General features: G+C 48.1%; 1 protein-coding gene across 4 annotated transcripts in view; it reads left to right on the top strand.

Annotated features, from left to right (window-relative positions):
• FAM221B (family with sequence similarity 221 member B) overlaps positions 1 to 23498 on the top strand; it is a 139721-nt gene that overhangs the window by 14553 nt on the left and 101670 nt on the right. For all 4 annotated transcript variants that reach the window (XR_013607231.1, XR_013607230.1, XM_078677174.1 and 1 more), the window contains exons 2-3: positions 5672 to 5812; positions 20259 to 20369. Coding sequence is in view for 2 of the 4 variants with exons in the window: in XM_078677174.1 (XP_078533300.1) it covers positions 5672 to 5812; positions 20259 to 20369 (252 nt within the window). In the remaining 2 variants the exon portion in view is untranslated. The remainder of the gene's footprint in view (positions 1 to 5671; positions 5813 to 20258; positions 20370 to 23498) is intronic.

Below are 23498 nucleotides of genomic sequence, written 5' to 3'. Positions count from 1 at the left end.
ATTTAGCAAACACCACCATGCACAATTCACAGCTTTTCAAGGTACGGTTGTATATGTAGGAAGAGTAATTCCATACATACAACGTCTAGAGGCGTAGGTTAATGTACAGATGAGGGGGTTAAGACGGATGCTGGAGGATGACTCTACATTTAGCCCACAGACATAGTTGAGGTAACAGATTTGTATGAAGAAGTGGTGAGTTAGGACAGTTCTTGAAAAATGAGGCATTCTTGGATGGAGAAGCAGATGGGGTTAGCGAGAAGCCAGAAGAGTGAGCTCTGAGAGCTCAGGGGAGAGGTGGCCCATGTAAATGAAAAGAGAGGGATCTGAATGGTGCATGTGAGGGGTTGGGCTGTAGCTAGGTGGTTTTCATTGGCTGAGTATGTACAGGAATTTATATAGCGCAAATCACCAAGCGGTTTCTAAGCGCTTGCTTAGGGAACCCATCCTGGTATTCCCCTGTGAGATAACCCCGGCAGGGTATCCGCAAGGTGAAAGCCAGGCATCCCGCCACGAGGGGCCGTTGTGGAGATTAAGCAAGCTATTGCCCAGAGTCGCAGAGTGTGAACCCGTGAATCGAGTAGGCACCGGAGCGAGAATTGTCGAGTCCATGGACATTTTAGGACTCAAGACCCCGCCGAGCGGGGAATTGAACCCTGGTCCCGGGCTGACCTCTGCTTCCAGGTCTGCCTCCTCTAACCAGTGAGCCACGCTTCTCCACTACAGTATCAGTAGCGATGTGCCACGTAATGAGGGAGATTAAAGAGGGCTTAGTTCGGAGATGTGCTGTTTTTGGCTCTGAAAACTAGGACCAGTAGCTTGCATAAAGCTCTGTTTTTAGACAACAACTATCCGGCTCATGGGAGGTATTGTGAGATAGAGGAGTGTCTAGGAACATTAAAAATAATTTTGTTGCAAAGTTTGGAACTTTATCCAGTGGTGTAAAGAAATTTCGTGGGTACCTACAAGCACCAGCTTACACAGACTGAATTGGCAGGCCTGTAGTTCCATTTTGCATGCCATCTCATGGGTGGCATCATACATGTTGCAGCCCATGGGGAGACCTCTGGGGTACCTATGCCATGGGTACATGTGTACCATAAACTAGGGACTGACAAGGGTACCCCAGTATCCAATCTGGAGTGTACCTAAGTACATGCATAACATTTTAAGGAAAAAGCAGATAGACTGGTGTCCTGATTAGCAAGATCCCAGTCAGACCAGTCAAAAACAGTATAACATCAAGCAAAAAGTGGGGGTAACCATAAGAAGCAGATCATACGTTCCTACAGTCCTACACTAACTCTACTCCTTGTTACCCTAGCACCTCCCTGCCAGTGACCTCATCGTGGATCTATCCCATACCAATGCACTGCATCTCCTACTATCTCCTGACGAAATTATATATTCACCAAATCTAACCTAAAACACCTCAACAAATCTCAAACACAAACTGCTCAAATCGAACACTGAAACATTCTTCCTAGATTCCTCCTTCTGCTGCAGTAAGGGTTAGATAATCAACAATCTAATATTTCTTACCAACCATTGCTATCAATGGAGGAAAGCCTTACCCTTCGTTCTTAAGGTCACCTCCACCAAGAAGATTCCGCATGGCTTCAAACTTACTGTGATCGTGATGCCGTTCACACCCTCTACTATTCATAATTCCCCCGCCTCCTCAGATATGAAAAGTCACAGTGCTCTCTCCAGAGAGCATTTAAACAGGATTTACCAACCTTCTTCCAATCCCCAAACCCTCCTCCCACCTAACCCCCTACCATACAGCGCCACACAGACACTGCCCAAAAACCCATCCCCATGTCCCAGAGCTTCCCCAAACCTCTAGTATCCCCCCTCTCCCCTAACACTCCTCTCACATATCCCCCTAATCAACTCAACAATACCTCCACTCTCCAATCAACGCTCGATGACATAAAAACAGAACTACACCTCATGAGGGCTTACACACAGAACCAACTTCATATTACTTCTAAGTTAGAACATAAGGATTTGTACCACAAAAACAGAACTGGACTCAGAACAGCCGACAGTCTACTACCCGATCAGTTGACTCCATTGCAAACACCAGTTTTGCTCTACCTAAATCGAGCTGTAAACCACAATGTATTGGTTAAATGAAAGGAGAAACACACAGTACTAAAAATTATAACACACCTTAAATACCTCACAGTATCTGCTACACGCAGATAAACACAAAGCACACAATACTGTAGCACAGAAACAAACGTAAGTAGCACTAATACACAGTGTGCTCCAGGGGGAGACCAATCCATACACTAAATTAGTGGTATAAGAACCACGACTCGAGTCAAAACAGTGTCTAGAGGTTGTAGAATAGCTAGGACACCAAGTAACCACCCAAGGTGAGTAAGGAGGGACCCCACAGGGGATGGGTGCAGGGTGAGAACACGACTGCATGCTACATACAAACAAAAAGATGCCGCATAACTATGAGTGAAAGTAGCGCCAAGAGTAAGGCAAATCCACATCAAAACAACTGTCAATCCCTCTGCCCCTGGCCATACCCTCCCTCCAAGTACTCACTCCAAAGGTCAACCACTAAAAAACAAAGTGCCTCCCCATGAACACCTCGGGATCCCTCCCGGACCCTCTCTGAAGTCTCGGTCTCCGTCGAGGGTAGTAAACGAAGGTGTCAGTGACAGGTCAGCTCTCAAAAGTCATCAGGCAGAAAAACAATGTACGGGGCCAAAGCTCTCTGTAGGAGCCCCCCTGGTTAGTCAGTGTGGGAGTTAATCACTCCATCCCCAAGATCTGCCATAGCCGTGAATCCAACCAGTCTGGGATGAGAACCAGCTGAGAAGATTGTCTGATCCTAAGACTGGTTGGTGTGAAATGGAGAGCTGGATGATCAACTCTATCAAGAGGTCTAGGGAAGGCTCCAAGTATGTAAATGTAGTGTACTTGTATAGCGCACGAATCGACCCCAGCTGGGGTATCTCGGCGCTTGTACGAATACCGCTGTGGAACCCTTCCTGGCTTTTCCCTGTGAAGTGCCCAATCCTGGGCACCTCCAAGGTGAAGTCAGGCATCCTAGCGTTGTGGGGGCCGTTGTGGAGATTAAGCAAGCTATTGCCCAGAGTTGCAGAGTGGGACCCATGATTAGAATAGGCACCGAGGCGAGAATTATCAGGTCCGAGGAAATTGAGCCCAAGACCCGCCGCAGCGGGAATTGAACCCTGGTCCCACGCCAGACCTCTGCATCAGGGTCTACCACTCTAACCATTGAGCCACACTTCTCCACAGAGATTATGAGGATGGTATGTAGATTTGTAGAGTGCACTATTACCCAGGAGACATGGAAAAGAGGCTGTTGGGGGGAACACTTGAGTCAGGGGGGTTCTGTAGAGTGTCCCACAATTAATTCAAATTGAAAGAAGTGGAACAGGCAGTGGTGAGTCAAGAAAAAATAAGAAAAGATGATTGGAAGTGCTTTAGGTGGACAGGTATTGCCCATTATTTTCACTTCTTTCATTTGGTAGGAAGGGTACTTGCACTTCCCAGCACTGCTGCTATACATGTAAAAGTAAAATAACACAAATGAAAGGGGACCTAAAGGGACAGGAGTGCTGTGTACCCCACATATCACACACATTTTGTGACAAATGTTAAATTTTGCTCCAGATAAAGCAATATTTTGAGCCATATTTATCAAGGGGGGTTGTGTCCTTTTTTCTCCGCACAACGGATGCAAAAGCGAGGCAGCCCTCAAGATGTGATTTATCAAGGCCCCCTTGTATGGCCCTGGGTGTCTTGATGACTCCAGATTAAAGCAATGCCGCACCCATTGCGGCATTACGTTACTCTGCCCCAGGGAGGCTTTTCATGGTGGACTTGTGGGTGTTCTCATGCAGCTCCAATGGATTGTGATGCATTTCCAGATCTACCATTACTGGTAAACCTGGGAATTTCCCAAAATGCTACGCCTTTCCAGAGGAAGCATAACGAGGGGAAATATCTTTATTTCTCCTCGTTGTTCCTTCATTCTGTGTGCCGCCTTGTGCAGCACATGTAGCGGCTCATTTACAAGCCCTGTGCGCCATCGTAATGTCACCTTTTATGATGTTTCAGTGGTGCACATGGCTTAGCCATATCTACAAGTCCACGTAAAGCCACGCTGCACGGCTTTTCATGAATTTGCAGATGAGGAGTGAGGCAACTCAGAGCAAGACGCTGCGTTGCCTCACATTACGATGAGGAGGCGTGCCACGGGCGTTACGGTGGGTGTTCTCATGTAACATCCATGGCATTTGACACATTCCCGGATTTACAAAAAGCTGTAAAACTGGGAATGTGTCAAAAGCCTACGCCCCCCCAGAGGAGACATAAGGGAGGCGCAACGAGGAGAAATAACACAATTTCTCCTAGTTTTTTCCTCTTTCTATGTATGCTGCATTCTGCAGCAAACATAGAAAGAGGAAATCGCCCCCTTCGATTGTTTTTGTGCAGAAAAGTGTCTATTCCTGCACAAAAACAATCATCCCTCCAACGCAGGCACCCTTGCACCATGGGTGCCTGCATTGGAGTATGGCAGTCAAGTGAGTGCCAATGCAGGGAAAGAGAGCAGGAATGCACTGTATCTGATAGATACGGAGCAATATTGTCAGGGAACAGCCTTTACGACGCCGCTGTTACACCGCCGTGCCGTTACAACGCGGTTTTTGCAACGCAAGTCGTTACCACGACTTGCGTTGGAGGGCGCTGCAGGACAAGGAATTTTTTAATTTACTATCCAACACCTTCCCTACTGTACGTAGGCTGGTGTTAGAATAGTAAATTAAAAAATTACGAAGTCCGCACCCCTCCAACGCAAGTCGTGGCAACGACTTGCGTTGAAAAAACCACGTTGTAACGGCACGCGGTGTAAAAACACGCGTTTTAAAGCCGTACATCCATTATTGTCCTTTTCATTTGCCATAGGGCACTGCTGCAGCAGGAAGGCTTGTAGTGCGGCCCTATTGCAAATAGTGTAAATGATGCCAAAAGAAAGAGGAAAATGCCTCAGGGGATTGTTTGTGTGCAGGAAGGTGTCCCTTCTTCTACAAAAACTATCCAGGGTGCAAGAATGCCTTCGTTGGCACGAGGCAGCACAGGCGAGGTTCCAATCTGGCCCTGATGCTCATTTCACAGAAGTTAAACCTCAACGGGAAGCACTTACAAATATAAACATAACTGTTGCCCCAATTTAAGGACAAACCATCCTAAATTCTTGTGCTTGTCCAAATCAAAGCAAGTGTCTTTTCTCTACGAACACATATTGAATAACAATCTGAAATCCTTGAGGTAAATGCATCGTTAATTTATGTGTCCATCTGTAATGGAACTGGTGCTCATGTAAAGCGCTCTGATACCCGATGTCTCTGGTCTAGTTCGCGCTATATAAAACACTAAAAATAAGTAAAGAAATAAATTGTGTGCCAGGCCTGGGAAAAGGCAGGCGAACGCCATGTTGTGTTACATACGGGGGCTTTCCTGCTATTTCCCAGTCACACAGTGCAGCAGGTTGGCTTGTTGTGCTGCGCGACATATTGATAAATATGCCCCTGTATGTCTTAATCAACCTGACTCCTGTTTTTGACAACTTACAAACACCAATGACCTTTTTTCCTCTTCCCTCCACCTCTGCCAGAAACCAAGACTACCCACACCCCAGCAACCAGCCCAAAACCTGAGCCCAGTGCGATGTCCAGGATGGGTCCCAACTTACGTATCAAAGTGAAAGAGATATTCCAAGCAGAAGCATATGCAGCAGCCAAGGCTGTTAAGAAAGGTAAGGGGTCACTGTGCTTAATTTGAGCCAGCGGTTGACGGTGCTCAGCGCTAGCACTTAATTGTCAACCCCCGCTCTTATGACAGTCTACTACATGGTGGCGCTCTCTGCCTAATTTACAGATGAGCACAATAACAGTTGTTTATTAATTCAATATACATTAAAATGGCTAATACTTGCTGCCCAAGCCATTTTTATAGCTTTGAGGGCCTGGAATAGTTAGAATTGTCACACCTGATGGAGTGTGATGCTTAGTAGTTGTGTTGGTAGTGTCATTGGCAGAAATGACTGAGGCAGTGGGTAGTGCAAGTTGCAGAGGCTCCTGGGGAGAGCCCTGGAACTTATGTTTTTACAAATTAAGCACTGGCCGGTCACCTGTCTACTGTGGGGAGAGATGATTACCACAAGAGGGGTCTACATAATGGTGGGATGAGTGCGGCCCAAAAAGAAACATCTCATCGTGTTTCACTGTAAACATCTGTGTACACTAGCAACACCATCTCCACAGACAGAGGCTTGCCTCAGAAACATTCATGTGGGTCTGTATCAGAAGTGGGCGCCTCTGCTTCTTCGCCCATGAAGGTGAGCACTGCCTTCCCGCCATGTTTTCGATGTTTTTGTATGTTCAGTCCAACTCCTGTCTCCATCCCTCCTTGTCTTACTCGCCCAGCTCTGGGTCTCCTCTCGTCCTCCTGGTTCTGCTCCCAGAACTATGTGAGATGTCTTTCAGGGCCTGTTTTACTGCTGAAGGTAGGACATGATTGGCACCTTAACTAGTGCTTCACCTGCAGCTTCCAGGAGGAGTAGATGAGGGAGGGCCACCTGGGTTTTGGCTAGAAGGGATTGATGAGGTATTCACCTCTTGGATAAAATACTTTTTAGTGATGTCCTGAAGGACATGAGAGCCTAAAATTCACTTAACCACTGAAGGGAAAATCCTGATCCAAGGTAAGATTTCTTCTTCTAAGCACTGTGGTTTGCAGCCTGGTGCTTCTGGTGCTTCTGGATTTTCATATTGTTTTTTCATATTGTTTTGACACATTCAGGGAGTCATAAGAGTGCAAAGGGGCTAAGACTCACTTCCTGCACAGAAGAAGCACTTGAGATCCTGGCTACAGACCAAATTTCCGAAACGGCCACTAAAGTTCAGGACTTTATTGCACTAACCCTTTCTCCACATGAGTGTTCTCTGTGGTGTCCAGATGTTACAGAAAATTCATCTTTCTTAAAAATAATGTCCTAAATATTGTTCCCAAAAAGGATGTTCCATTGGATTTAAAAAGATAGTCAACTATTAATGTCAAAGGGACAACATTTTTGCAAGGCAGATCATCTGTGCAGTTGATTCAACTATCGATTCTGGACTTCTTTGGCACGAAGTGGGTCATGGGGGTACTCCACTTCTTCTCCAGATATCAGAATCCAGTGGCAGAAGGAGTGGACACATTTATGACTACATGATCTCTACTACCTCTGTATCCTCCCTGCAAATCCACCTGATTATTTGGGTCCTTCTCAGAATGTGTCAGGAGGAGGCATTGATTCTACAATCCTTCCTTACTGGCCACACAGGGGTTGGTTGTGTCTACTTTCATCAATAGTTGTAGTTCTGGCTTGGAACTTGTTTGTGGTTCCTAGTTCTGGATAGCAGTGGGGATGTCCATAGCTGCCAAGGTTTCAGATTGCTTGTGTGTGACATTTTCATAATTTCTGTGTAATTATGAGTGACATTTTCATCATTTCTCTGTAATTATGAGTGACATTTAACGACTATGAGTGACACTTTCTCGCAAGCAAAATCCAGTAATGAAAATGGGAGGGAAACATATAAATGTCAGAAATTACTACCGCTTAAGCAACGAGAAACTCTAGGATCATTTTAAAACTACTGCAAAGCACCAGCAATAGAAAGGCACTGGGACCCGGCTATACCAAACAGGATGCGGGAGACCATAATGCCTTCAAATGAGTATATAACGCACTCACCCCCCCAAAAAAACAGGATTGATCTTTCATGGATGGACTTTAACAGAACCATGGGCCCGATGTAGGTCGGTCGGTAACGGCCGAAAATCGGTATTTTCGGCCGTTACCGACCGGTATTTGAGCTTTGGTATGTAGGGACACATATTTTACAGAATCGGTAAATTTACCGATCGGTAAATTTACCGATTCTGTAAAATACCGAATCGGTATTTCTACCGATTAGGTAAATTTGGTATGTAGGTGGGACTCTTCTGAGTCCCACAAGCCTTACCGATTCGGTATTTTAGCATCAAATTCAATTTAATGGTAAAATACCGATTCAGGTGTGCATGCACATGTGTGCATGCACACCTGTGCCATATGACAGGCAGACCTGCCCTTAGGGCAGGTATGCCTGCCACATGGCCCCGAACCTTTTTTGGGGGTGCTAGAGGGTGTCAAAGTGACACCCCCTGCACCCTTGTCAAAATCGGTATTTACCGATTCGGTAAATACCGACCGGTAATGCCCCATTCATTCCTATGGGCTTCAAAGCCCATAGGAATGAATGGAGCATTACCGGTCGGTATTTAACGAATCGGTAAATACAAATATTTACCGATTCGGTAAATGGAACATCTGGATGTTCCTACATACCACCCCTTCTTATTTACCGATTCTTAATTACCGAATCGGTAAAATTCGGTAATTAAAAATCGGTAAATAAGTCCTACCTACATCGGGCCCCATGTGCCTACCTCAGCATGAACGGATCATACTGTGCTGAGAAGCCCCTTCACGAACCGAGGGAAACCACAATAGCAAATGCTGGCGGGAGCTCTGCTGCCTCACGCAGGCTGCAGACCCGGAATGCATTGCAGGTGAAATCTATTGCTTCCTCAATAAAGTTTTTGAGGTGGGGGTGGCGAAGCTTAGAGCACAACTTATCCCACAATAAGAGAGACTGCTCACACATCACACAAACATTGTATGAACATCAGGCCCACCCTCCATTCTGTAAAGCTTATCTTAGACAGATCGATGTGTTAATGTTATGAAAATGGGCCACATAAATTGTGGGAACAGTCTTTCTAACAGAAATACCAATGTGGAAATGTTTGCGATGCTTGCGAAGATGTAAGGTTTTCAAGAGACACAAAGGGTCCGAAAAAACATTTATTACTTCGCAAAAACCTGCTTGGAACCTTATTGTCACGCATCCCTGAAAGTGTGCCTGCTTGAAACGGGAAACGGCCTTTACAACGAAGCCGTTTCCACAAAATCTTTAACCACGCATGCAGTACAACGCATGCGTGGTTACCACTAAAGCCTTTACCACGCATACCTTTACTACGAGGTTTGTAGTAAAGGCATATGTGGTAAAGGTAAAAAGTAAAACGGGGGGGGGGGTTTTGGGGGGTCTCCCCCCAAATAAAAAAACTCACCAGAAGTCACGTCGGGATCTGCACATAATCAGCGTCGTTTAAGAGAAATCGGAAAAAAAATCCGTTTCCTCTTAACGACGTATGACGTCACCACGCAAGTAGTCGCGGTAAAGGTTATGCGTGGTAAACGAATTCCGTTGTAACGCATGCGTGGTAAAGGCATGCGTTGCAACGGAATTCGTTGTAACGTCATACATTCGCTTGAAACAGGGCAGTAGGCAGCTGATCATCTTGCCCGCGCGCTACTAGTGTTAATGTAAAGGATTAGAGACAGAAATATACTTCCAACACATAACTTCTGCCCCCACCTCTCCCACCACCCATACATCCAAAATATGAATGGGCCTGGATTTCAGCTCAAGCGCCAGTGAAACCCACAATACGCTCTGCAAAGGGGTCGTGCAGATTAAGTGGTTGTGTTCCATGTGGGGCACAGAATTAAATTATAGAAATACATCTTCGCACCAACCTTGTTTCCATTTTGGGTTGTTGGATGTATAGCTTTGTTCCTCCACGGTCAGCTTAAGGGGGCGGGGTAAGGGCACATCTCAGCTCGAAAATTAGTGGAGGGTGGCGCCTTCATCCACACAAGTCCACTCTTGTTTTGTACGTTTACCTAAATGGGGCTGGCAGTCGGGGTACATTAACAATTGACGGCCGGCCATCGGTCAAATGTTTCCACCAGCAGAGGCTCCACCTGGGCAAATATGGCGGGCCACCAAATCTAAAAAGAGCAATGGAAATGCAAGTATGGGAACAGAGTAACTGCCGAGCAAACGCAACTGAGGCTCACGGTTTAGTCAAACCTTTCGTAGTTTATTGCTGTAATAATTATTTCCACTGCTCAAATGTTCAGGCTCCAACATAATTTTCTATAACAAGTCGTCCAAAGAATGAACAAAACTGCCTTTATTTAAAAGACTAATTTACTAAGTCCCAGATTTAAGGTAGCTCGAGGCATCGCATCCGCCTGGAATGAGACAAGCCACGAGGAAGGGGCTCATATGTAATTACAACTGGCCGCCCAAATCGCTTAACGGCCTCCTATCAAGGCTAATCTTCTATAGTTGCACCAGTGGTCACAACACTGCCAGCAAGACATCACCCCTCTCATAGATGGGAGCTGGCGGGAGGTGTAATGACGTGGATGCAAAGTGCCCAGTGACAAAACTGGTCAGGCACTAGGACCGGCCCGAGTGAGGGACGAGGGCGGGCGGAAAGGGAGGAGCTGGGAGAACAAAGGGGCAGTTAGCCTGTAGCCCTGGATGAGGAAGGAAGGAAATAAAGAAGCTCTTACATCAATCAGTGTCTGCGTACATTCTGTGGGAAGAAACGACACTGCAACTGGCGACGAAGGTGTCCTGTCTCCACACGTGCGTGAGAAGGCGAACTCGGCACCCAGAGGTCATCGACCTGCCTGGAGCTCACCCCACGTCAGGAGGTTCGAGCGCGTTGCCCATAAGCGCCCACCGAGTGCCCACCTCGGCGGCAAAAGCACGCTACTGATAGCGCCCACCGAGTGCCCACCTCGGCGGCGGAAGCGCGTTGCAGAAAGCGCCCACCGAGTGCCCACCTCGGCGGCGGAAGTGCGTTAATCAAAGCGCCCACCGAGTGCCCACCTCAGCGGCGAAAGCGTGGTTGCCAAGAAAAAAACGCCCACCGAGTGCCCACCTCGGCGGCGGAAGCGTGTGACCAAGGAAAACGCCCACCGAGTGCCCACCTCGGCGGCAAAAGCGTGTTTGCCAAGAAAAAACACCCACCGAGTGCCCACCTCGGCGGCGGAAGCGTGTGACCAAGGAAAACACCCACTGAGTGCCCACCTCGGCAGCGAAAGAGAAAGAAAGCTGCCCTACCTCATCGTGACTCAAGCGGTGGATCCTGGCTGCGGTGAGTGAAAGCGCCGATTAACTGGGTCCCCGGTGAAGAAACGAAGAAAAACGGCCAAAATCTCGCTAGAAACGAGATTCCCGGGCGGCCATCTTGGAGTCAAGCAGCATTGACCAATCCCCTGTGAGGGATCGTCAGTGGCCATTTTGAAGTCAGGCAAAGAGCCCGAAACAGCAAAAAAGCATTGCCGAGTGCAACAAAGACAGCAAACAAACACTGGCGATTTCAACAAATAACAAACAAGCACTGGCGAGTGCAACAAAGACAGCAAAAAGCACTGGCGAGTGCAACAAAGACAGCAAACAAGCACTTGCGAGTGCAACAAAAATAACAAACAAGCACTGGCGAGTGCAACAAAGACAGCAAGCAAGCACTGGTGAGTGCAACAAAACATAACAAACAAGCACTGGTGAGTGCAACAAAGGCAGCAAACAAGCACTGATGAGTGCAACAAAGACAGCAAACAAGTACTGGCGAGTGCAAAAAAAATAACAAACAAGCACTGGCGAGTGCAACAAAGACAACAAACAGAGAGTGAATTAGGACTGCAAAAGCCATCACGAACAACAAGCGTACAATGCCTGACTCAGCTAACGAAAGCATGATGAGAGCATCTCTCCTGCGCCGCCCGAGCCCCTTTTTCTTGAATCCGGCGGGAGCATGGGCCCGCGATGGCAAGAATGGATAGAAGATTTTGAGGATTTCATGAAAGCATCCAAGGTGACAGACCTCGGAGAGAAACTGCTTATTCTCAAGAACCTGATTGGCAGGGAAGGTGGACGACTCATAAAAGAACTGCCAGAAGAATCCTCTGATTCCTACACTAAAGTACGTGAAGCACTAGACAGCAAGTTCCTACACAAAAGGAACATCGACTTTGAGCGGTACACTTTCAACCTGGCCACGCAAGAGAAAGGTGAACAAATGGGGGCGTTCGTAACACGTCTGAGACGATTGGCGAAGCACTGCGATTTTGACAAATTCTCAACTGAAGATGCCCTGCGACTGAGAGTCATAGAAGGTTGTCTCTCCGAGCCACTGAGACGCAAGTTACTGAAGAGAAGCTACGCATTGGAAGAGATCATAGAGATGACGAGAGTAGATGAACAAGCTGACGAACACGTGAAGAAAATGGAAACCGGGAAAAGTGAGAGACGGGAACAAGTCTTCAGGATGCAGTCTCGACAAGAGCACAGACGGTCTCCACCACAGGCTCGTTCCTCCAGATCAAAGAGACATCACCACCAGTCAAGCAAAGGACACAAGGACACGAGTCACCAGAAAGGACGATCAGACAGACAACTCAAATGCTACCGATGCGGATACGACTTCCCGCATGCAGATGCATGCCCAGCACTAGGACAACAATGCCGGAAATGTGGCAGAGACAACCATTTTGAAAGCATGTGCGGGGCAGTACCGAAGAGTGACCACGGGGGAAGACACCGACGACACCAACCTTCAAACAGTCATCATATCAGAGCAGTCCAGGATAGACGAGACTCATCCTCTGGGTCGTCACAATCCAGCTGCCGCTCCTGCAGGACATGTCAATCTCGGCGATCGTCATCAAGAGAATCTCGATCCCCATCACCCATCCCCCGAGATCGAAAAGAATATCTTTACCGTGTAGCTGACCTTGATCAGCTGAAAGAATACCAGCGTCTCGACATCAAAATTGGCTCCCACCCCACCCAGTTCGTGCTAGATAGTGGAGTGACGCTAACCTACTTACCAGTAACAGAATACCAACGCATGAAATCACCGCCAAAGCTAGTTGATGCCCACGTGCAGGTGTATACGTGGATGGCCAAGAAGCCACTAACATGTCTTGGGAAGTTTGAGACCGAACTATCATATGAAGATCGGACAATACCAGCCTATATCCATGTCATCGAGGGGCCTGAAGCCGAATGCCTCCTGAGCCTAGCAACTGCTGAGCGATTAAAATTGGTGGACATCTTATTTAGAGTCACTGACAAACCAGCACTCATTCAGAAGTTCCCCAAGCTCTTTCAAGGTCTGGGAAAAATGAAGAACTGCCAAATAAAATTGCATATAGACGCACAAATCACACCAGTGGCGCAACACCACCGAAAAATCCCGTTCCACCTGCAAGATGCCCTGGAGAAGGAACTCCAAGACCTGCTGGAAGCCGACATCATCGAGAGAACAGATGGACCAACTCCATGGGTCTCCCCGGTCGTGGTGGTCCCAAAGAAAGGAGAAACTGGCCAAGTCCGTCTGTGTGTAGACATGAGGGCGCCCAACACGGCAATAGAGAGAGAGAGACATCCAGGCCCTCACATCAGTGACATGATCACTTCCCTCAATGGAGCCAAGATCTTTTCAAAACTGGACCTCAACAAAGGATACCACCAACTAGAACTGCACGAAAGGTCGAGATACATTACAACATTCTCGACACACCTTGGATTATTCAGATATAAAAGACTAAGCTTCGGGGTATCATCATCAGCAGAGATATTCCAAGAGGCCATCAGGAGAACAATACACCACATCCCACAGGTCCTAAACTACATCGACGACATCCTCGTCTATGGGGCAACGACTCAAGAACACAACAAAGCACTGGATCAGGTCTGTCAAGCACTGATGGACGTGAACCTCACACTCAACAAAGATAAGTGTGAACTTCACAAACCAACGCTAAAATTTTTCAGACACCTATTCTCTGGAAGTGGCATGAAACCAGACCCAGAAAAGGTAGCAGCGCTAAACGACACACCAAGCCCGGAGGACGTAGGCGATGTCCGATCATTCCTAGGCATGGCCAGCTACTGCTCCAGATATATACCTGACTACGCCACGCTAAGCTTCCCGCTAAGGATGCTCACGAAACAAGGACAGCCCTTTCAGTGGTCCACTCAGTGTGAAGGGGCATTTCGAGAGATCAAGAGAACTGTAGAATCAGCAAAGAACCTAGCGTACTTCAATCCAAAAAAGAAGACAGAGATAACAGTAGATGCCAGTGCTGTAGGATTAGGAGCCATCCTTGCGCAATATGATGGAGAAGGAGACCAACGGCACATCGTAGCATATGCCAGCAGAAGTCTGACGGACACAGAGAGAGCATATTCACAGCCAGAAAAGAAAGCCTGGCTGTTGTCTGGGCGTGTGAACACTTCCACATTTTCATTTTTGGAAAACATTTTACACTGAGAACTGACCACCAAGCCTTGATCACAATATTTGGAAATCCGCGAGCAAAAATGCCACCGAGAATAGAGCGATGGGGCCTACGGCTCGAAGAGTACACCTATACCATAATTCACAAGCCAGGAAAAGATGCCAACCCTGCAGACTACATGTCCCGACACCCCATCAGATCCAACAAAGTAGAACAATCAATCGCGGATGAATACATTCACTTCGTAGTGAACCAAGCGAGGCCTCCGGCTGTTCCACTAGAGGCCATTTGTGAAGCGACGCAAACGGATGCCACCCTGCAAGAGGTGAAACGGCTGATCCAAACTAACAGCTGGAGACACACGCCAAGCAATGGACAAAACAACCAAGAGATGGCGGCATTCAAACATGTCCACGAAGAACTGTCGATAGCAGCAAATGGTCTCATCTTACGAGACACCAGAATAGTGATCCCACGACAACTCAGACAAGGGGTCATCAACCTAGCACATGAGGGACACCGGGGCACAGTAGCCACAAAAAGAGCACTCCGTGAAAGAGTCTGGTTCCCAACACTAGACCTGATGGTGGAGACGACCCTGAAAGACTGTCCGCAATGTCAACTGGTAAGTCGTCCGGATCCCCCTGCACCACTACAAATGTCTCCACTACCAGAGGGCGTCTGGCAACACATTGCCATTGACTTCTTTGGGCCAATCAAATCAGGCCAATACGTCCTGGTCATCATGGACGAATACTCCAGATTCCCCATCGCACAACTGTGCACATCCACGAGAGCATCGAGTGCCATACCGATCCTAGAGGAGGTCTTTGCCGCATGGGGCATTCCCCTAGTGGTGAAGTCAGACAATGGGCCTCCATTCAACAGCCATGACTGTGCTGATTTTGCTCAGCACCTCAACTTCACACACCGCAAGATCACACCACTATGGCCACAGGCCAACGGAATGATCGAACGCTTCATGGCCACGATCAAGAAGACCATCCAGCAAGCAGAACTCACCGGAAAGAGCTTTCAGACAGCACTCAACGAGGTATTGCGAGCGTACCGAAATACGCCTCATTCCACCACAGGTAAATGTCCTGCCACTCTCATGCTAGGACGCCCAGTGCGCACCAGAATACCAATGATGAAAATGGCAGCGCACGAACTGTATCCCGACTCTGATCATGAGGAGATCGCGGCCAGAGACAAGATAAAGAAGGAAAGAATGAAGGACTATGCCGATGAGCGACGTCATGCTACTACCCCTCAAATCCACGAGGGAGACTGGGTGCTGGCACGACAAGAGCAGCACAGAAAGACTGATTGCCGATACCATGAGGTTCCACTCAAAGTGATACAATAAAAAGGAACCATGATCACTGCAGAGACCGATGGAAAAAGACTTACTAGGAATGTGACGTACTTCAAAAAGTGCGGACCCAATATCAAAGAGCTACTGACCGAACCGAAACTGGAGCCGGGAGACCCAGAGACACTGCCAACTCACAGTCAGTTATTGATGGAGATTGCCAATGAGAATGAGCGCGACAGTCCCAACCTCCAGTCGCACCCCAGACGTGTGATCACGAAACCGTCTCGCTTTATCGAAGAATACTAAAGAAAAATAATTTGCTGTTTGCTGTGGTGTATAATATTTTGTTTTCTTTATTCACAGAGGGGGGAGATGTAATGACGTGGATGCAAAGTGCCCAGTGACCAAACTGGTCAGGCACTAGGACCGGCCCGAGTGAGGGACGAGGGCGGGCGGAAAGGGAGGAGCTGGGAGACTAAAGGGGCAGTTAGCCTGTAGCCCTGGATGAGGAAGGAATGAAATAAAGAAGCTCTTACATCAATCAGTGTCTGCGTACATTCTGTGGGAAGAAACGACACTACAGGAGGTATGATAAAGAGGAAGGCCGAGTCTCTCGGGGCCCATCGGTTTGTAGAATAGCATGTCGGTAACAGCAGGGGCAATAATGGGGGACCTCAGAGCAAGAGTCAGACCAGCCACCCCCGCTCCCCCTGCCAGGCAACCAGAACACCGGGAGAAAGCAGGCCAAGTCAAGCCACAACAGCTGGCCGAACGTAGCAGGCGCAGTGCACGGAGGGAGGTATTTCCTGAAGTGGCTGTAACCAGATAGCAGAGCCGCCTGCCTCTCCAGCCCTGGGGCAGAGCACACTGCTGTATGAGCAAGAGGAGAGTCAGAAGGGGTGCGTACTCACCGGAGATCCCGCGGGGCCGGTGGCAGGGAGGATGCCAGAGGAAGTTGAAAGTGACCACGCGCTAAAGCGATATCAATATAAAACAACAAAGTGTTATTAGAAGAAACAGCAGCAGAGTGAGAGATATCTCACTATCCAGACTCTCACTTACTTTAGAAATGCCGACCGCCTGGCACGATTCAGCCTCTCAGGCCCAGCAGCGACTGGAGTAGTGTGCTCTGGGCTCAGTGGCCTGCCGCGGTCCGTGGGGTTGCGGTCCAGAGAACTTGTATTAAGTACACAGTGATAAGAGGTGGCCTGAGCCGGTCGGTGGTGCGAGGTGCAGAAACAGGGCTGTGAGTGCCTCGGCCGGTGCCATGAATATTTGCACCACAAACTAGCCAGCCGAGCTGCCTTCTAGCTGACTAAATAAACTCCCCGCACTCGCTCTGGCAGCAGGATATGACGTCTCCTTCCACTGGCGTCATGCTAGTAGTAGTGAGAACCACACGGATTGGAAGCACAAGATACAGTATAGCAGTTGAGTGAGCGCTGCCAGCAAACTTAGCTCAGCTGCGAGCCCAAGCATGCTGCAGCAGCACGGGGAACCCACCGGTGGCGCGCTTCCACAGACTCCGTTTTATCAGAGATTTTAGTGACAGCTGATACACAACGATATGCGTGACAATGCATTTCAGTGCGATAATGCGGATTACCACACTGAAATGCGCTAGTGTCACGCCTGATGCGAGACACTTGGCAGGCCTGGATGTCGCCTCTCTCCTTGTCCAGCATGAGGTTGGCAGTTTGAAAGCTGAAAGGCAACAAATATCACAACTGGCCTTTCTGCTGAGGCTGTGGTTGCTGTTCAACAGTCCAAACATATTTGCAAAATGATAGTGCAAACACAGCCTTAGATTTCGTCCCCTCGAGGTGTTAGTCTAAGGGAGTTCAGCCTTTACCTTGTGCTACTGTGAGCATTGTCGGTTTCCTCTAGGATTGTTTCCGCTTGGGTTCAGATGTAGCTACAACCTTCCTTCTGAATTATTTAGTCTCAAGACTCCTGAATAGAATAGCAGCAATATGTGTCTGCTTACTGTTGAACAGTAATGGTTTTTCTGATTGGAAAAAAATGCTGTGTGGTACTGCTCTTCAGTAACCTTGTTGGGTGGTTCTGCACTACAGTGCCATGTTATGTGGTCCTGCACTTCTGCGGCATGTTGGTGTGGGACTGCACTTCAGTGCCATGTTGTGTGGCACTGCTCTTCAGTAACCTTGTTGTGTGGTACTGCACAACAGTGTAGTAAATGGGTCTGGATCATGCAGGCGGGCAACTAGAGCCAAATTTCGGGGGGGGGGGGTCTAAAAAATATTTTGGGGAGGGCTAATTCTTCCAAACATAGACAGAGTGGATGTAAGAAGGGGCGAACACACAATAAAAGCCTAATTTACACGTAAATGGTCTTTTAAAGACCTGTTAAGTACTCGGGTGCGGCTGCAATGAAATGCTCGCTAGCCCGCAAAGCTGTGTCCGGCCGGGCTGACACACACGACGGGGGGGGGGGGCGGAAGCCCCGTGAGCCCAATGGGTGTTGCAGGCCTTGGATCATGCACTCTGTGAGTTACTCTTTGTTTGGTGGGGCTTTGTAACAGGAATTTTGGGGTTGGTTGGGGTGCAGCAAGGTATAGTCCTCTGATCCTGGACGTATGTAAACATGAAAACAGTTGCGCTATCCCATAGGGAAAGCGTCCCTTGGGTGCACTGCCGGATTCCAAATGGAATTCCAAGTTTGGTCATTCAATCAAAAAAATCAACTGTGGCTTCAAATGAGATTTTATTTTTCTTCAAAGTACATTTTTCTCTTGAGGTTGTGATTATTCACATCACTTGTGTGAGAAAATAAACCATGTACCCTAATGGTAAACTTCTAAACAGGTTAAAGATATCCCCAATGCATTTCAGGCATGTCCCTGCCCTTCATCAGGGGGTATGTTCCTGTAAAAAATTCAAACAAAGCAAAAATGAAATGACTGTATGAGGTGTGTACTAACCACGGCTACAGGTGCATTATCCTGTGTGTTAATAAAATACATCCAGTCGGTGTGAAACAAATCACGGTGGAACTTCAGTGCCACGTTGTGTGGTACTGCAATTCAGTGCCATGTTGTCTGGTTCTCCAATTCAATGCCATGTAGTGTGGCATTGCACATCAGTGCAATTTTGTGTGGTACTGCACTTCAGTGCCATGCTGTGTTTTAAGGCATTTCAGTGCCATGTTGTGTGGTACTCCACTTCAGTGTCATGTTGTGTCGTAATACACTTCAGTCTTGTTTTGTGTGGCACTGCATTTCAGTGCCATGTACTGTGGTACTGCACTTCAGTCTCATGTTGTGTGGTCCCTTACTTCAGTGCCACGGTGTCTGGTACTGCACATCAGTGACATGGTATGTGGTACTGCACTTCAGAGCAGGGTATGTGGTATTGCACTTAAGAGCATTGTATGCTGTACTTCACTTCAGTGCCATGTTGTGTGGTATTGCACTTCTGAGCCATGGTGTGTGGTAGTGCACTTCAGTGTCATGTAGTGTGGTACTGCACTTCAGTGCCATGTTGTGTGTGACTGCACTTCAGAGCCATGTTGTGTGGTACTGCACTTCTGAGCCATATTGTGTGGTTTTGCACTTCTGAGTAATTGTGTGTGGTACTGCACTTCAGAGTAATTTTTTATGGCACTGCACTTCAGTGCCATGTTGTGTGGGACTGCACGTCAGTGCCATATGCTGTGGTACTGCACTTCAGAGCCACTTTGTGTGGTACTGCACTTCAGTGCCACATTGTGTGGTACTGCACTTCAGTGCCATGTTGTGTTTTATGGTGTTTCAGTGCCATTTTGTGTGGTACTCCACTTCAGTGTCATGTTGTGTCGTACTACACTTCAGTCGTGTGTTGTGTGGCACTGCACTTCAGTGCCATGAACTGTGGTACTGCACTTCAGGGTCAAGTTGTGTTATTGCACTTCAGTACAATGGTGTGTGGTACTGCACTTCAGTTTCATGTTGTGTGGTCCCTCACTTCAGTGCCATGGTGTGTGGTACTGCCCATCAGTGACATGGTATGCGGTACTGCACTTCAGAGTAGGGTATGTGGCACTGCACTTAAGAGCATGGTATGCTGTACTGCACTTCAGTGCCATGTTGTGTGATATTGCACTTCTGAGCCATGGTGTGTGGAGTGAACTTCCGTGTCATGTTGTGTGGTACTGCACTTCAGTGTCAGTTTGTGTGGTACTGCACTTCTGTGCTTTGGTGTATGGTACTGCACTTCAGTGCCATGTTGCTTGGGACTGCACTTTAATACCATACAGTTTGGTACTGCACTTCTGAGCCATGTTGTGTGGTACTGTTCTTCAAACCATGTTGTGTGGTATTGCTCTTCAGTGCCATGTGGTGTGGTACTGCACTTCAGAGTCATGTTGTGTGATACTGCACTTCAGAGACATGATGTGTGATACTGCACTTCAGAGCCATGTTGCGTGGTACTACACTTCAACGCCATGTTGTTTGGTACTGCAAATTCAGAGTCATGCTGTGTGGTACTTTACTTCAGAGTCATGCTGTGCGGTACTGCACTTCAGAGCCATGTTGTGTGGTACTGCACTTCATTCTGCGGGGGACATACTTTTGCGATATGCCACAGGGTGCCATATTTGTGCTGGAATAACCTAGCTATGCTCTCCTCTGAAGTTTCCTCGTCATGACCCCACCATGTTGTCCTCTTCCGAACCGGCAGGGATCTATGTGGGATGGAGATGTCCAGACTACAACTGGGACTGCTTCCGGCTGGGGGATGAGTCAAAGTGCTTTTGTGGCCACCTTCTGAAAGAGCATCAGAGCTATACAGGTAAGGTATAGTATGACATTTGAAAACCCTCCTCTGACTCTCTCTCTGAGAACCACAGGTACACATGTGTGGTATGACATGTGTAGACCCTCCACTTTTTCTCTCATTCTCTGATGGAGCAGCAGAGCTACACGTGTGTGGCATGACGTGTAAGCCCTTCTCTCGTTCTCTCACTCTCTGTGACTCACAGATACACTTGTGTGGTATGATGTGTAAACCCTTCTCTTACTCTCTCACTCTCTGCGAATCACAGGTACACTTGTGTGGTATGACATGTGTGAACCCTTCTCTTACTCCCTCTCTCTCTGTAAATCACAGGTACCCTTATGTGGTATGACTTGTATGAACCCTCCCTCTCATCACTTTCTCGACCCTCCTTCTGAATGGGCATCAGAGTTACATGTTATACGTGTGTGGTATGACCAATGTGGAACCTCCTTTTCTTATCTCACACTCTTACGGAGTATCACAGATGCACACATGTGGTATGACGTGTGCAGACATCCCTCTTTCTCTCATACTCTGTGGCCACCTTTTGAAGCAACATCAGAGAAGCATGTGTTGTATATCAAGTGTCGACCCTTGTATGTTTTGTAAAAGCTTTATTTCGATAAGTAAATATCTTAAAAGTGATGCATTACAAAATACAATTCCAAGGCTTATAATGATAGTCAGTTATAATTCATAAAACATTCAGATAAAAAATACAATAAATAGTTAAAATAGGATTAAATTGAAAAGGAAAGCCTTTTTACTCGGATCATCCAAGCCCATTTTAAAAATTTGGAGACAGCACAGACAATGGGAGGGGATGTATCGGTCAATAAAATGCGGAGGGGCCACCAGATGCTGTCTTGTGCCAAGGAGCCTGCATAGAGGTAGTAACCAGCGTTTCCTTGGGGCACGGTAGTCAGGACATTAAAAAAAGAAGTGTGCCACCATCTCAACCCGTGTCAGACACACCGCGCAGAATGCTGAGGGCTGGGAGGTGGAAGATCTCCACCTGGACACCAAATCGGCCAAAGGTAAGGTGCCCACTCTGAGTTTGAAATAAAGAGCCCTGTCCAGGGGAATGGAGATTAAGTCCAAGTAGGGCTCATAGGCAACTACGTCTTTAATTCTCAGAAATGCTGCTGTCGAGTTGCAGTGACGAGGATTGCGAATGAGTTTGGTGGCTACCCAGTCCCAATATATCTTCTTCAGGGTGGCTTTCGGAGGGGCGGATCGAGTAGCCCAGCAATCTTCCAAACCCAGCTCCACCAGAAGGCTCTTAATGTCCCTTAGCCATTTGATTCGGTGCCATCCCTCCATTGCAATTACCTCAGACAGACCAGCTGCGTAGGAGGCCAGCTCCGGGACCCTCCACAGACAGGCCCACAAAAGCAGAGGCCGCAGTCGCGCCTGGTCCATGATTGATTTGCAACCCAAGTCAAGAAGCACTGGGACTGAGGGTGTGCTTGAAGGGAGTGCCAAGAGCTCTTTCAGAAATTTATTTTCTGCCTTGCCTAATACCTCCAGGTTTGTGGAACCCCACAGCTCTGCCCCATACAAAGCCGCTGCAACCCCTCTGGCTTTGTAAATATCTATAGCTGGGGAGATACAATGCTTGGGGGAAGAACGATGTTCCCTGAGAATGGCACCAGTCACCCTTTTGTGATTAAGCAACATCTTGTGGATGTGTGGGGTCCAACTCATGGAGTTGCTGAGGCGAATCCCCAAGTAGTCAAACTCAAGGACCCTCTCCAGCGGAACGGTGTTTAAAATCGGAGGTGGCCCTAGCTTTTTGGGCAGGTTCATAGTCAGGAATTTGGTCTTATCCACGTTAATTATAAGGCCCTTAGGGAACAGAACTCCTGGAAGCGGGTGAGGAGCTTTTGGAGGCCTTGCGGTGTTTTAGCAATGAGCAAGGTGTCGTCAGCAAAGAGCAGGGTGGGGATCCGGGTGCCCGACAGGGACGGAGCATCTGCAGGTTCCTTGAGCAGATGCTCAACCACACCGTTCACATATAATGAAAATAGTGTGGGAGCCAGCACACAACCCTGGCGGACACCCCTTTGCACTGGGATTCTGTTGGTTTTCTCCCCATTCTTACCCCACCGCACCTGTGCATAGTTATCTGAGTGGAGTTTAATAAGAAGCGACAGGATTTAGGCGGGTAATCCCAGCCCCTGCAAAACCCTCCATAGTTCCTCCCTTGGTACTAGGTCAAAGGCAGTCTTCAGGTCAATGAAGGCCAAGTAAAGACTGCCCTTGCCCAGAACCACCACCTTCCAGTACAGGAGGGTCAGCCTGAATGCTTGTTCTATCGTCCCCGTGCCTGAGCGAAAGCCCGCCTGAAAGTCTGACAATATCTTGTGCTCCTCAGCCCACTGAAGGACCCTCCCCAAGATCGCCTTCCCTGCCACCTTTTGGGAAGAGTCAATTAGGCTGATTGGCCTGTAGTTGGCGGGGTTGTCCCGACACCCCGTTTTGAAAATCGGGACAACCTCCGCCCCCTTCCAGGAATCAGGTACCAGTGCGCCCCTCATGATTGCGTTTAATAACGTGGTGACCAATTTACCCCATGCCTTTGGATTGGCATGGAGCAAATCACCGGGTATCCCGTCCGGCCCCGCAGCCTTTAGGGGGACCAGGGACTTAATTACAGCCTCCACCTCCCTCTCAGTGAAGTCATCCATGTCGCTGACCATTGTGTCGTTCTCCAAGGAAAAGGAATCGCTAAGAGTCCCTTCAGGATGAGAATACAGGGCCTCAAAGTGAGTGTACCAGAGCTGGGCGGGGATGTTACAAGTGACCAGCGACCCGTCTGGCCTATTCTTGTTCCTAATCAAACTCCAGAAGCCCCTTACATCCTTCCCCTTACTTGCAGCCAAAAGATCTTCCCAGAACTTCTCCTCCCACTCCTTTTTCGCCGCCTTTATGGTCAGAGAGTAGTCCTTCCTGGCTGTTCTAACAGCTATTGGGGACTTAGATTTAACAGCCTCTATCAGGGCCTTTTTCTGGGACCTGCATTTAGTTGTATACCAACCCTGTTTTGTCCAGGGATCTTTCCTGTTGGACATACCCCGGGCGCCACTGGGTGAAACAAAGAGTTTGCCCAGTGCCCCAATTAGGGCACCAAAAACCTGC

This window comes from Lissotriton helveticus, chromosome 2_1, assembly GCF_964261635.1.
Source record: "Lissotriton helveticus chromosome 2_1, aLisHel1.1, whole genome shotgun sequence".
Taxonomy (NCBI): domain Eukaryota; kingdom Metazoa; phylum Chordata; class Amphibia; order Caudata; family Salamandridae; genus Lissotriton; species Lissotriton helveticus.
This window is presented reverse-complemented; position numbering and strand designations above follow the sequence as displayed.